Source organism: Haliaeetus albicilla, chromosome 11 (genome assembly GCF_947461875.1).
Source record: "Haliaeetus albicilla chromosome 11, bHalAlb1.1, whole genome shotgun sequence".
NCBI classification, from domain to species: domain Eukaryota; kingdom Metazoa; phylum Chordata; class Aves; order Accipitriformes; family Accipitridae; genus Haliaeetus; species Haliaeetus albicilla.
Window position 1 is genome coordinate 43,178,321 of NC_091493.1, and position 12,315 is coordinate 43,190,635.

At 49.9% G+C, this 12,315-nt stretch overlaps 2 protein-coding genes across 6 annotated transcripts; both read left to right on the plus strand.

Annotated features, from left to right (window-relative positions):
* Positions 1 to 1,497: 1,497 nt before the first annotated feature.
* On the plus strand, positions 1,498 to 5,550 carry LOC104314660 (asialoglycoprotein receptor 1-like). 4 transcript variants are annotated; one of them, XM_069797545.1, is made up of 9 exons: positions 1,498 to 1,683; positions 1,906 to 2,076; positions 2,198 to 2,359; positions 2,544 to 2,594; positions 2,701 to 2,790; positions 3,170 to 3,283; positions 3,377 to 3,528; positions 4,299 to 4,432; positions 5,047 to 5,550. In XM_069797545.1, the coding sequence occupies exons 1-9, from the start codon at positions 1,587 to 1,589 to the stop codon at positions 5,177 to 5,179; spliced, it is 1,104 nt and encodes a 367-aa protein (XP_069653646.1). In that variant the 5' UTR covers positions 1,498 to 1,586; the 3' UTR covers positions 5,180 to 5,550. The 4 variants fall into 4 exon arrangements, with proteins under 4 accessions (XP_069653646.1, XP_069653647.1, XP_069653649.1 ...); XM_069797546.1 differs by having other exon boundaries at positions 1,510 to 1,683; positions 1,981 to 2,076; XM_069797548.1 differs by having other exon boundaries at positions 1,523 to 1,683; positions 1,981 to 2,076; positions 2,261 to 2,359.
* A 181-nt stretch (positions 5,551 to 5,731) lies between these two features.
* Positions 5,732 to 11,243, plus strand: LOC138687903 (hepatic lectin-like). 2 transcript variants are annotated; one of them, XM_069797550.1, is made up of 10 exons: positions 5,732 to 5,835; positions 6,658 to 6,708; positions 7,283 to 7,402; positions 7,521 to 7,571; positions 7,680 to 7,805; positions 8,285 to 8,347; positions 9,066 to 9,155; positions 9,374 to 9,543; positions 9,995 to 10,104; positions 10,419 to 11,243. In XM_069797550.1, exons 2-10 carry the CDS (start codon positions 6,681 to 6,683, stop codon positions 10,552 to 10,554), a joined length of 894 nt encoding a protein of 297 aa, XP_069653651.1. In that variant the 5' UTR covers positions 5,732 to 5,835; positions 6,658 to 6,680; the 3' UTR covers positions 10,555 to 11,243. The 2 variants fall into 2 exon arrangements, with proteins under 2 accessions (XP_069653651.1, XP_069653650.1); XM_069797549.1 differs by lacking the exon at positions 5,732 to 5,835 and adding an exon at positions 6,088 to 6,299.
* The last annotated feature ends 1,072 nt before the right edge of the window (positions 11,244 to 12,315 follow it).

The window sequence follows — 12,315 nt, forward strand, 5'->3', positions numbered from 1 at the left end:
CAGGCAACCCTGGTTACCCAAACATGGGGGTGATGGGGGGGTCCCTCATTCCCACAGGGACCTGGGTATGAGGACCGTGGGGGTCCCCAGTTCCCCGCTGACAATGGTGTCAGGGTGACGAGCATCCCCTGTCCCACAGAGGTCCAGGGATGGGGACACTGGGAGCTCCTGGGAGCTCCAGGGATGGGGAGAATAGGGACCCCAGTTCCCCAGATAATGGGGGTAATAGGGGTCCCACGTTTCTCAGGGATTCAGGGCTTGGGGCACTAGGGGTCCCCAGTGATCCCAGGGATGCAGGGACACTAGAGTCCCCAGTTCCCCAGGGACAGGGGTTTGGGGAGCATTGGGGATGTCCCTAAGGACAGGAGTGCTGGTGCACGGGGTATTCCCAGGGACAGGGATACGGGGACACTTAAAGAGCCCAGGGATGGGGGTGTGGGACACTGGGGGTGTCCCCAGGGCCTGGGGGTGCTGAGGTGCCATTGGGGATATTTTTAACAGTGCTGAGAAGTGGGTTTTTTAGGAGCTTAAAGGGATTTTCAACCACTCTGGCTTCAGTATTTAAAAAATAAAAAGTTAAAATAACCTAAAAAAGGTTAAAGAGGTAAGGATGGGGGAGGTTGAGGGGTGGGAGCTGGTGGTTTTCGTCCTCTCTTGACTTTTATCTCAGTTTTCAATTCTTTCCGCTTAAAAAGCACCAGGACAAACTGCATGCTGTCAGCAGAGAGGGGAACCACCGTGAGAGCGTGTGGGCCAAATTCACAGCATTGCAACCCAAACCCAACTCCATTGCCTCTTGGAAAGTGCCGGAGGCCCAAGGGCATGAGCGGCCACCCCAGGGAGAAGTTTGGCCTCGACTTCCCCTAAATTCAGGATCAAAAAAAGGGAAATTGGACAAAAGGAGGAAGCTGCTTGCCCCAAGAGCAGGGGAACCAGAGTGAGGGACGTTCAACTTTTGGCTGTGTTTGCTTTTCCCAGGGTGCCTCTGTGAAACTCAGCTGAAATCGGTCAATGGTGAAGTTATTAATAAGTTCTAACTTTCGTTTACTGTGGTAGCCAGCCCAGCGGACGCCTAGCTCGAAGCCCTGAGGGCATTCAGGCAATGAAAAGAATCTTCTGGAGAAGGAATGAAGGAAACGGTACTCAAAAAAATGAGGATTTTCAGAACGCTAAGTTTCTTGCATTAAAAACACAAGAAATCACAAAAATGCTGAACAAAATGCTAAAGAATTCCCACCAAACCAAAGAAAAAAAGTTAAATTTAGGTGCTCACCTTTGAGAACACCGGTCACCGTTAAGGCATGAAGCCTCCAAACACTGCCTCCTCAGGCAGGTGCCAGCCTCATTTGAGAAGAGCAGAGTGTGTTTTTTAATGAATTCTTCTGAAAATCAACAGGGAAATGGGCTGCAACACATGGCGAGGGGCTGCCCAAGCGTATCGGCCGCTCCAAAGCTCCTGAGTGCGCAGATTTTTTTTTCTAGGAATCAGAATTATGAAACGCAAGCATTTCCTTCCCCTCAGGATGAGATGACGTGTGTTCCCCTCCACATAAATTGGGGTGATATCAAAAGAAAAAGGATCAGAGATGTCACAAGGCGAAGATGCCGTTGGCACCTACGAGAAATGGGATTTTGCCGAGGGGACGGAGTTGGAGAAGGAAGAGCAGAGGAAACCTAAAGGAGGTATTGGGGCAAGGGAGTGGCTTTGAGGATCCAGAGACATGAAACTGGAGGGTTTCAGCTCTTCAAACCAGCCTTTTTCTGAAGTTATAGCCAAATTTCGACACCTGGTTCCTCCGTCAGGTCGCAATCTAGGAAAAAGAGTTTTGAGCATGGAGAACAGGGGGTGGGGCCACTCAAGAGGTTGTTTTGCGGGGATCTCTCCTCTTTGTGCTCTTCTTTAAGAAAATACCCATTGGGGGGCAAGTTATTTGGGGCTGCCTCAACCCATTTCACCCCCGGCAATGCTGTCCATCCTAGCCTTGTCTCCCGAGAGAGCTGTTGTGCTGCTGTACATGCTTCTGGCCCTCACCTTCGTGCTCTTCATGGCTCTCACCATCGTGAACCTCCAGAGAGGTGAGTCCGCCGTGTGCCCCTTGCTCTGATCGCCAAGCATGGGGCGGGCACAATTTGGGGGAAAACACCAGCAGATGGAGCAAAACGTGCCTCCAAGTTAGGATTGAAGGCTCTTTTGCAGCCTGTGAACTCTCCAGGGCTGGATCTAGAGTGAAGGCAAGTGCTCTCCTCTTCTCCTCTCCAGTATCCGCGGTGTGGGAGGTGTTGGAACAAGCCCGGATACGGAGCGAGAACAGCCACACAACGGCGTGGCACAACCTCTCGGAGGTCCAGCGCGCCCTCGGTATGACATCACGCCCCACAATGGCTCCCTGGCACCCACTGCATCCTTGATACCTGCATGGATTTTCCCCCTGGCGCTTCCCAGGGTGCTTTTTCCAGCAAAAAAAATGAACCGAAGCTGCCTTCCATCAGGACAGAGATGGTCAGGGCTTGTTTTGAGCTTTCTCCTCTTATTTTCCTCTTAGATAAACAGCTCTCTGGTGAGCTCAAGGCAATTCACGGCCGACTTCTGAATGGTACGCCAAGGAAAAGGTGGTTTTGGGGAAATTTGGGCAGAATCCCGAATACTGGGTGCAGGCAGTGGTGAGATGGGGCCAAAAGCAGAGTTTTTTCTCCTTCCAGTGTCACAAGAAGTGGAGAACGTGCGGTGGAAGATGACACAGTGCAAAGAGGAGTGCGGGAAGGAGCTGTCAGATCGCCTCCGTGTCCTGGGTGAGAGCCTGATTTTGATGGAAAACTGTTAAATTCCGTCCTTCTCCTCAATTCCCAAAACACATGGTATTGGGTAGATGCTCCAAAGATTCCTAAAATGTGCACCAGGAGTGCACAAAGCCAATCTTAATGAATTTGAGATAACATTAAGTGTACATTAAAGGAAAAAAAGCCTTTCTCAGCCTGTTGATAATAAAAAGATCATTTAACAAAAGGGCTTTAAGGTTTTACTGCCTGAATTTGAGAGAACGGTAACTCGCACCAGGAAAACACACAGCTAAAGCTATGGTGTAAGTTAGGATGGAAAGGAAAAGGGGAAAGGAGACAAAAATGGGTTTTTTAGATCTTTGCGGCAGCTAACTTATTCTCTCCCTGGCAGAGGAAAGGGACGGGCTGGAGCCAGTGCTGCGGCAGCTGGCAGAGGTGAAGCAGGGGCAGAGCCGCGTGTCGGCGCTCCTTGACGTGGCGCTGGAGGAGACGCGCAACCTCTCAGGTGAGGGGCAGCAGTCGGGCTGAGCCTGTGGGCGTCCCCCTGTGCTTGCCTATGCATTCTGCGTTTTCTTTTTTTCCCCCCATTTTCCCTCAGAAATTATCTGCACGAGGTGCCCCGCTGGCTGGCAGCAGTTTGACAAAACCTGCTATTTCTTCTCTTCCACCACCAAACCTTGGCTGGCCGCTAAAGAATTCTGCGCCAACTTCAGTAGCCATCTGGCCATCGTCAACACTGAGCAGGAAAATGTAAGCTGAGAAATCCTGTAAAAAGTGAAAAAAATCCCCAGATTTTATGAGTTTAGAAGAATATTAGACTCCAATTCCCCAAACAGAAAGCTGGAGGTTAAGCACAGGTGACTCAAGACTACCTGCGTAGGGGGGAAAATGTAACTGTTCAAGGTTCCCGCTTGGTTCTGAAGGGATTTGGCCAAATTGCATGAATCTGTCCCTAAAATGGCGGGGGTGATTTAAGGATTTTTTGGGAAAAGCTGGGGGGAAGTGGCTGCCCTGCTAGGTTCTTGTGTGATTCCAGAGGCCTCCCAGGGTACGAGAGGTGCTCACCTGAGTTTGGGGTGGATACACCATGGCTCCATGGTGATCCCTTCTTGTGATCATATAGAAATTACAGAAATTATTTAGAAATGACAGAAGTTATAGACTGAATTACAGAAATATAACCCAAACCCTGCACAAATTAGCATTTCTACCCCAATTTAGACGATCTCTGCCTCCCATTCAGAGCGGTCCTTTCACCAGCCTGGCTTTTAAAAAGCACATTGGGTCTGAAAAAAATCTTCTTTCTCCAGGTATTAGAAATTTCAGCACTTTTTTCCATTTGCAATTGGAAACGTTGCATTTTTCATCACACTTGTGGCACGTTATGGTTGTTCCCTTCAAGGGACGGGCTCCCTGATGTCACTGACTCCCGGCGCTGGCCTCGGTGCCACTGAATCCCTTTGCTGTCGCCTTCCGCTTCCGCTCATGATGCTTCATTTTCCCCCCCTCCCCGTTTGCAGAAATTTCTGGCAAATCACATCATGGACAATCGGGTGTTTTGGCTGGGTCTGACCGACATGCACACAGAAGGCAACTGGCAGTGGGTGGACGGCCGCATCCTCTCTCTCTCGTACGTTTTTAGCCTCATCGGAGGGTAAATTGCCCCCCCCAAATCAACTTTGTTCTCCCTCAGCCCCTTTTTTACTGAAAAAAAGGCACCAGACTCTGGTTTAGTGCTTGAAAAGCACGGAAATAAGTTTCATGCTGCCACAGTACCTGAAAATGCCGGGTGGGGGGAAAGGTAAGAGGAGCCACCCTGCTGCAGGCAAGATTTTGGCTTCCCCCTCCCTCCCCCCAAATTCACTTTGGTTTTGGGGCTGAAAACCCAGGTGGGAACATGCAAGGAGCCCCTGCACCTGCTTGGTTCCCCCTCCTCAGGAATGGACTGAGACCCTGCACCGAGTCAAAGGGGTTATTTTGAACAGATCTCCTCATTCTTGGGATTTTGGGAAAAACACTGCGATCAAAGTGGAGCCATTTTCCTACATTAAATAGGGTGAAAAGGGGAAAATCACTGAAATTGCATTGCTACGTTAAACGGGGGGAGGTGGTTTTTCTGGGAGCCTGTTGCCCTCCTCGAAAAATGTTGTGGGGCTGGTGTGCTCTCCACCTGACTCCCCCCTACTTAACACCCCCCCCCAAAAACCCAACAAATTCCCAAACGGAGAGCTTTCCACCCAAACCAGTGTGCCCCCCTGCTCCCCGCAGGTTCTGGAACAGCGGGGAACCCAACAATGTGGGCCACCAGGGCGAGGACTGTGCCACCATCTATTCCAGTGGCCACTGGAACGACGCTACCTGTTCCAACGCCGAGACTTGGGTCTGTGAGCGCAGCTGCTAGTGGCTCCCCTCCCCGGGCCGCCTGCTTACCTTGCCGGGGCTTAAAAAATGGGAGAAAAAACAGTAAAAACCTGGCAAAACCAAGCACAGGGTGAAAACACGAGACTCTGGGGGGAAAAAGGTATCCAAAAATGGGTACCTCCACTTCCCAAAAGTGAGGTGCACTGCCTGAGGTGGGCACAGCGCTGTGATGGAAGGGTTAAACGGTTTGAGAGGGTCACTTTTGGGGGGAGGTGAGGGGGTGGGTTTAGAGATTTTTGGGGTATTTGTTAACATTTTTTGAGCCGTTTACCTATTATGCTGAGGCTCAACGTATCGCTTGCCTTGTTAATCAGGAAAAACCACCTCATAAATAAAGTGCTTCAATTGCGATTCGAACCAAAACTCATGTCAATCGAGCCGACGTGGCGCCGAGGAGGGTTGGTGCGCACCTTTTTTCCCAGGGTTTAGGTAAAAAAGAAAACCAAAAAGGGAAGAGAGACCAGTGAAGATGAGGCGCAAGCATGTTTTCAGAGCGCGTATGCAAATCTCCAACTCGCGGGTGCTGAAGCGCGACGCCTGTTTTGCCGAAAGGCCTTGCCGCCGGATTCCCCTCCTGGTGCGGGCAGCAGCTCCGCTAGAAGATTTGGGATTTCACTGGTGCGGTGTTTAACACTTGTAAGTGCCACTGTGGCAGTTTTATTTATAATCCCTACAAAAAACCCGCAAACCGATGTGGGAGCTGCCTTCAAATTCTCATTGGTGGCAGAGCTCTTATGGCGTCACCGTTCCTCCCCCCGAAACAAATCCGTCATCCCCAAAGTCACCAAATCCCACGGTCCACTGAAAAGATGTATTTTTTGCACGGGGAAGAGCGCAGTCTTGCCCTCCTTTCGCCGCTCATTTGCATGTCACCACCGCCCCGTTGCGGAGAAGGAACCGAAAGCTCAGGGCCTAACCACTGGCCAAAATGGGGTGCCGGAGGTGGTGAGGGGTGTGCCGGCACGCGTGCCGAGGCGTTTAGCTCTCCACCAGACGCCTGCGCGGCTACTCTCCTCGGCAAAGCATGGCCCGGCAGGAGACCTATGGCAACTGGTTGGGTCCCCCACTGGCACCCGCCAAGCGGTTGGTGAGACAAGCAGGTAAAATTGGGGAGACCCCCCTGCTCTCCGTGTCCTCAGTGTGTCCTTGGTGTGTGTTTTCGGGGCTGGTGGGTGTCTCGGCACAGCGCGGCGCTGTCCAAATATGCCGGCGGGGCACTGCTGTTGTACGGAGCCTTTGGGGCGCTCAGAGTCATGTGGGTCCCACTCTGCGCTCGAGAGCCTCTAAATCTCCAGGTTTGGCCCCAATTTCAGGTGTAAACTCCACGCCAGGCCTTAAAAAAAGTCATCGGCAACTTCCTTGCTGGTGGCAACAGGGTTGAAGAAGCACTAGTGGTGGTTTTGAAGATCCTCCCCTTATCCTCAATGCTCTTTTACTTTCCTTTTCTTTTTTTGGCAGGAATTTACTCCGTTGCTGGGAAAATGACACCCGTGGGTGACTTCAGACCAGGTAAATCATCATTTTTTCACCTTGTCAGGCTTTTTTGTAGCATGGATGGAAAGCAGAACTCCCCAAGGTGCCTCCCCGAGGCCAAAGTGGGCTTTATTTTCAGCTCGGTTGGTCAAACGTCTCGCTATAACGCAGCATTTCTCTCCAGATTTGGTTCCTTCTGTCAAATGAGATCAAATAGCCCCCAAAATATCCTGAAAGTCCACGCTGGGGGATTGAGAGGAAATTTATCTCTCTATCCTCACTCTTGGAGCCAGTGTTTGCACCTTTGCAGGCTCAAATTCATCCCCTCCCACCATGGAGAGCTTCAGACTTCACCAGAATTGCTTGGGTTTGCAGCCGAGGGGAGAACTCGGCTCTGAAAGAGTGGAGCAATGTTATATATAAAAATGATAAAATCAATATAGATTGAGAAAAGGATGTAAAAATCTTGCCAGAGGTGCTGCAGATTTACCAAAGGGGAAAGGTGAATTGCCTTTTTTTATGCTTTCCAAAGAATCCAGCTGATCATTAAGGGACAGGATTCCCAGTTGGCCTAAAATCCCAATTTTCATCCATTTTTCTTTTTGCATAGCATCCCCAGACAGCTTCGAGGACGATTATGACGACGTGTCCCTGTCGGAGATGGATCGTGGCCACAGGACACCGGTGACTGATGAAGACCTGCAGAGCCAGAGGAGCAAAGGAGGGACAGGTAGCACCCACCTCCTCTCCCCACATCGCCTGTGTGCTTGAGGAATTCCGCGGAGCAGGATTTGGCCATAAAATGCCCCCAAAACATCACCCAGTGACTCCTGCCTTCCTCCCAATAGGGGTTTACATCCTTGCGGGGAAACCGGCATCTCCAAATCCTTCCCAAAAAGGTGAGTAGCTCTTGACCGATGCTGCTAACCCACATCGGAGGCCTCAGCCAGATCCAGACATGGGAAACCGGGATTCCTCCCCGATTTCTCCCATGCTGCTCTCCACAGGTCACTCGGACCCCAGAGGTGGCAGGGGACAGAGCCGCAGGGTGACATCGGTGGCCATCCTCTACGTCCTGGTAGCGCTGAGCTTTGCCGCGTGGGTGCTGCTTTTTGCACTGGCCATGGTGAAGCGTAAGTGTCCCCAGAAGGGTCCCCACTGGGCCGGGAAGCAGCTGGTTTGGTTAAAACACCCCAAAAAAAGCATTTTCACTGTTAAAAATAACATGTGGCTTGTGCCCGTGATGCTTTAAGTGTCCATCCACATGGAAACTGGCTAAAGCCTGTCTGTCGTCACAATTTGGTTTTAATTCTACCTTGGTATGTGAATTCTAGGGTTTTATCCCCAAATTGCCCCCAGCGCGCTATATCTGGCTGCAGCCTCCTTCTGCCTGCACCAGCAGCACTCCCTGTTTGCTACAGGGTGTAAATCCAGAGTAAATGCGCTCCGGAATTCCCCACTCAGCCCCAAAAAGCCATAAATTGGGCAAATTTAGAATCTGCTCTGGAATTCCCCACTTGTCCCAAAAAAGCCATAAATTGGGCAAATTTAGGTGCCACTTGAGATTCCTCGGTATGATCCATCCACGTTTTTTCTTTCATTTTCATTTCAGAGATGGAAATCATGGCGGAATTAAAGCTCTTGAGGTCAAACTACTCGGAGAATCAAGCCAACGGTAGGTCCTCGGACTCACATCCCTGTGGTGAAGTTTAATGGTGATTGGGAGACACTGATTTTTTGGTGTTTGGCTCTTTCCTGGCACCGGTTTTGCCTTTTGGTATAAAATAAGGAAAAACTGAATTGTCTTTTCGAGCAGCTCCTGGTTCTGCTCCATCTCTTAGTGAAGCAACACCGACTTTGCCTTGTTTCTGATTTCTACCGGGAATTACACCGGGGTAACGGTGTGGATTGGACACCGACTGAGCTCATGCCCCAATCCTGAATGAATTAGTCCCAAAAGGGTGCAAGCAGGAGCAAATCAGCCCTTGGGATATCACAGGATTTATCCTGATTAGGATCTTACTGTGGAGAAAATCCACCCCGTTATCTCTGTTAAAGGTTATGGGAAGGGAAGGATGTAAATCCTACAGAAAATTCTGCAAAAGTCAAATATAATCGGCCAAATCCTTAACCGCTGCCAAATGAGTGATTAATTAAATCATATTATGGGTGATATTGCAGCAAAATGTCACCCAAATAGAAAAAAACCACGCAGCAAAGCTGGCAGCTGGTGATGTAAGAGCTTTTACAGCCCTGATTGAGATTTCTCCATGTGGAAAAGTAATAAATCCTGGGGGAGAAAGCTCAAGATTTGGGTAAACTGAACTGGGGAAGCAGGAAAAAGACAAGGGGACGGGGCTGGCGGTGGTCGCTCACCCTGCTGCCCTCCCCAGTGCGGCAGGAGCTGTCGGAGACGCAACGGGAACAGACGCGGATGCGGACCGGGATGCACAAATACTACGAGGAATTGCAGGACATCACAGGTAAAGCCGCGATCACTGTCTTGATGGTCTCTCGTTGTGCACCAGGAGAGAAACCTCCTGGTTTTAACCCAGAAAGACCACAGTGGTCTTAGGGATGGAAAATTTGGGTGATTTATGCCAATTTTGAGATATCACCCTACCAGGGAAGCCGTGGAGGTTTCCCCAGCAGAGAAAAACTGATTTTCACCTGCATTTGGGGGTGTTTCTTGTCCCTCCAGCGCTGATCTGCAGATCTGTCCTGGACAACAAGAAGTGCTCGGCCGGCTGGAAGATCTTTGAGAAAAGCTGCTACTCCTTCTCGACAGAGACGATGAGTTGGCTGGACGCAAAGGAGATCTGCGCCGACCAAGGCGCTCACCTGGTCATCATCAACTCGGAGCAGGAGCAGGTCAGTCAGCTGCTGGCAAGTGAAAAATAACCAGTTTCTTGGCTTACACAGTGCCTAAAATACCCCTTTTCTTGGAGAATTTCTACTCCAGCAAACACAGGAACTCTAAACTCTTCCTTTTTTTTGGCTCAAATTCACCAAGATTGGCCATCAGGCTCAGAGTTATTTGGAGGCGGAGAGAAGCGCTGATGGCCAAGCTGAGTTCAGTCAACTATGACTTCCCGTTTTAGGAAAAAGTGCTAAAAACAGAGCAAAAACGTCAACATCTCCTTTCCGGAGTGCTGTGTATGCACTTTTTGCTTCAATACACCCAAATTGTTCAATATTTACCAAAAAATACTGCTCAGGTATCGCAGCGATGACCTTACCTTAATTGCCAAAAGCCTCGAGATTCTCTGTCTTCCCTGGAATTATTGTTCTGGGGCTGTTTTAACTAATTCTGCTTTTTTAGAAGTTCCTGAAGGACAATATTAACAGCAGCAGCACGTACTGGCTGGGAGTGACGGATCAGTTGGAGGAAGGCACCTGGGTCTGGACTAATGGCGAACATACAAGTATTAGGTAAAAACTCCCTCCAGAGATTCCCCCAAAATGGAAAATAATTAGAAAATAAATGGAAAAAGGTGAAGTTGACCCACCGAAACATAGGGTTTTGGTAGTTTTACATAAGTCAAAGGGTTTATGTTGGAAAAATGGTATTATCAGAGCGTTTTCTTGCTGGTGGTTTAAAAAAAAAAAAAAAAAGGAGTTTTTTAGTTGTTTCCTTCCCTCGAAATACAAATTTTGCCTCTTCCTGAGAGAGCTCCACTGCTGTGGGGCTTGTTTTTATTTTTTTTTCTTATTTTCTGTTTTCCTTTTTCTCCTTCTTTCTCCAGCTACTGGAACACATGGTCGGAGAACAAAGACAAGGACCAGAAGGACTGCGGCAGCATCGGACCCGGCGGCATCTGGAACGATGACAAATGCTCCCACACCAACCACTGGATTTGCGAAAAGTCCTGGAACTGCTGACCAGCATTATTTTTTCCCATTTCCAGACAATTTTCAGTGCGCCCATAAAAAAAAAAAGTACATTTCAAACTTCCCATGCAGGAGCTGGATGAATTTATGCGGCTCCTGGGGGGGAGCCTATTAATTGCCTATTAATGATGTGCAAACCCCTAAAAATCAGTAGAATCCCTGTGAACCCCAACCTTGCAAGCCTGACCCACAACCTATGAAAAAAGGGGATTTTTCAGTTAAAAATAATCACTGTAAAAAAGGTTAAAAATCCACTCAACAGTGCAGAACCAGTCCCATTCCTCAGTGCCGCTGAATTTCTTCTTTCCCCCCCCAGCTCTGCTGCCATGTCGTGGTTTCTGCTTAACTCTCAGAAAAGACAATTTCAGTAAAATCTTCGTCTTTTTCCCATTTTCCAAATATTTTTTCCATATTTATCCTTCTCTCCCCCAAATGCCAGCCCCTGTCTGTGCCCCACAGCCAAAAAACCCCCTCCAAATCCCAGTTCTGCTCATTTATACATTTCTTAATTCAGCACACCACCACCCAGTAAAATTCCCCCCCCCCCCCCAAGAAACACAGCACGTGCCGTTTGGTCTTTTTTTGCCCCAAATAAATTGAACAGCCCCACCAGACTCATCCTGGTGCCTGAAAATTTCTGGAATCAAAGGAATCCCGTTAAAATGGTGGTGTGACATTAACTCTTGTTTTTTAAAGGGTAATAAGCTACAAAAATCAATGTTTTGGGGGAATTTATGCATTATCGATCAGTGGAAACGCAATGATTCGTTACGGGTAATGAAATTCCCTCTCTAGGTTGAAAATTAACCATGGGAGCTCCCCCCCCCCCCCAAAATTAGGAAACTTGAGCCGGGCTTAAGAAATTTGCTGTAAAATCAATAAAAAAAGGACCCAGGGCAGAAAAATGAAACTGGTTTTAGGCTAGTTTGGGCTGTTTTTCAACACACAAAAAATCAATTGGTGGCAGAACATGCACGAAGAGACACTTATGTCCTCAATAAAAATTTCTTAATTTAACCAAACTACCCATTTCTAGCAAGGAAATGGGCTGGGAGGGGGGTGATCCCTGCTGATGTGGGGGATCATTGGAGCTGTAGGCTCTGGTGATGGAGACTGGGGGTTACTGGGAGCACTGGGGCTGAGGGGTGCTGGGAGGGCAGTGGAAGCATGGCCTGGGGGTTACTGGGAAGGCACTGGGAGCTCAGGGGCCAAGGAGGGTACTGGAAACACAGGAAGCACTGGGCTAGGAGGTACTGGGAGCACTGGGGCAGGGAGACAGCCCAGTCCCAGCACTGGAGGGGTACTGGGAGGGAACTGGGGCAGGGACACAGCCCAGTCTCATCACTGGGGGGGTACTGGGAGTACTGGGGCAGGGACACAGCCCAGTCCCAGCACTGCGGGTTACTGGAAGGGCACTGGGGCATGGACACAGCCCAGTCCCAGCACTGGGGGGGCACTGGAAGTGTAGGGGGGCAGCTCCCACGGGCCCCCAAAGCTGCCATCTCCCCTCAGCTCTCCTCAGGAGCCTTATATGCCTTTCTCGACGCCCCATTGGCTGACCCCTGCTGCCCATCTCAGCTCACAGCCAACCACCACCTTCTCTGTGCACTGGCAGGGGGGCGGCTTTTCCCCTTAGCACCACCTCACAGGCCAAGCGCTGCCCATTGGCTGGCACCACCGCCATTCAGCCCACCCAACCGCACGATAGGCCCCTCCTGCTCCCACCTCCTGGCACTGCCCAACTCCCACCTC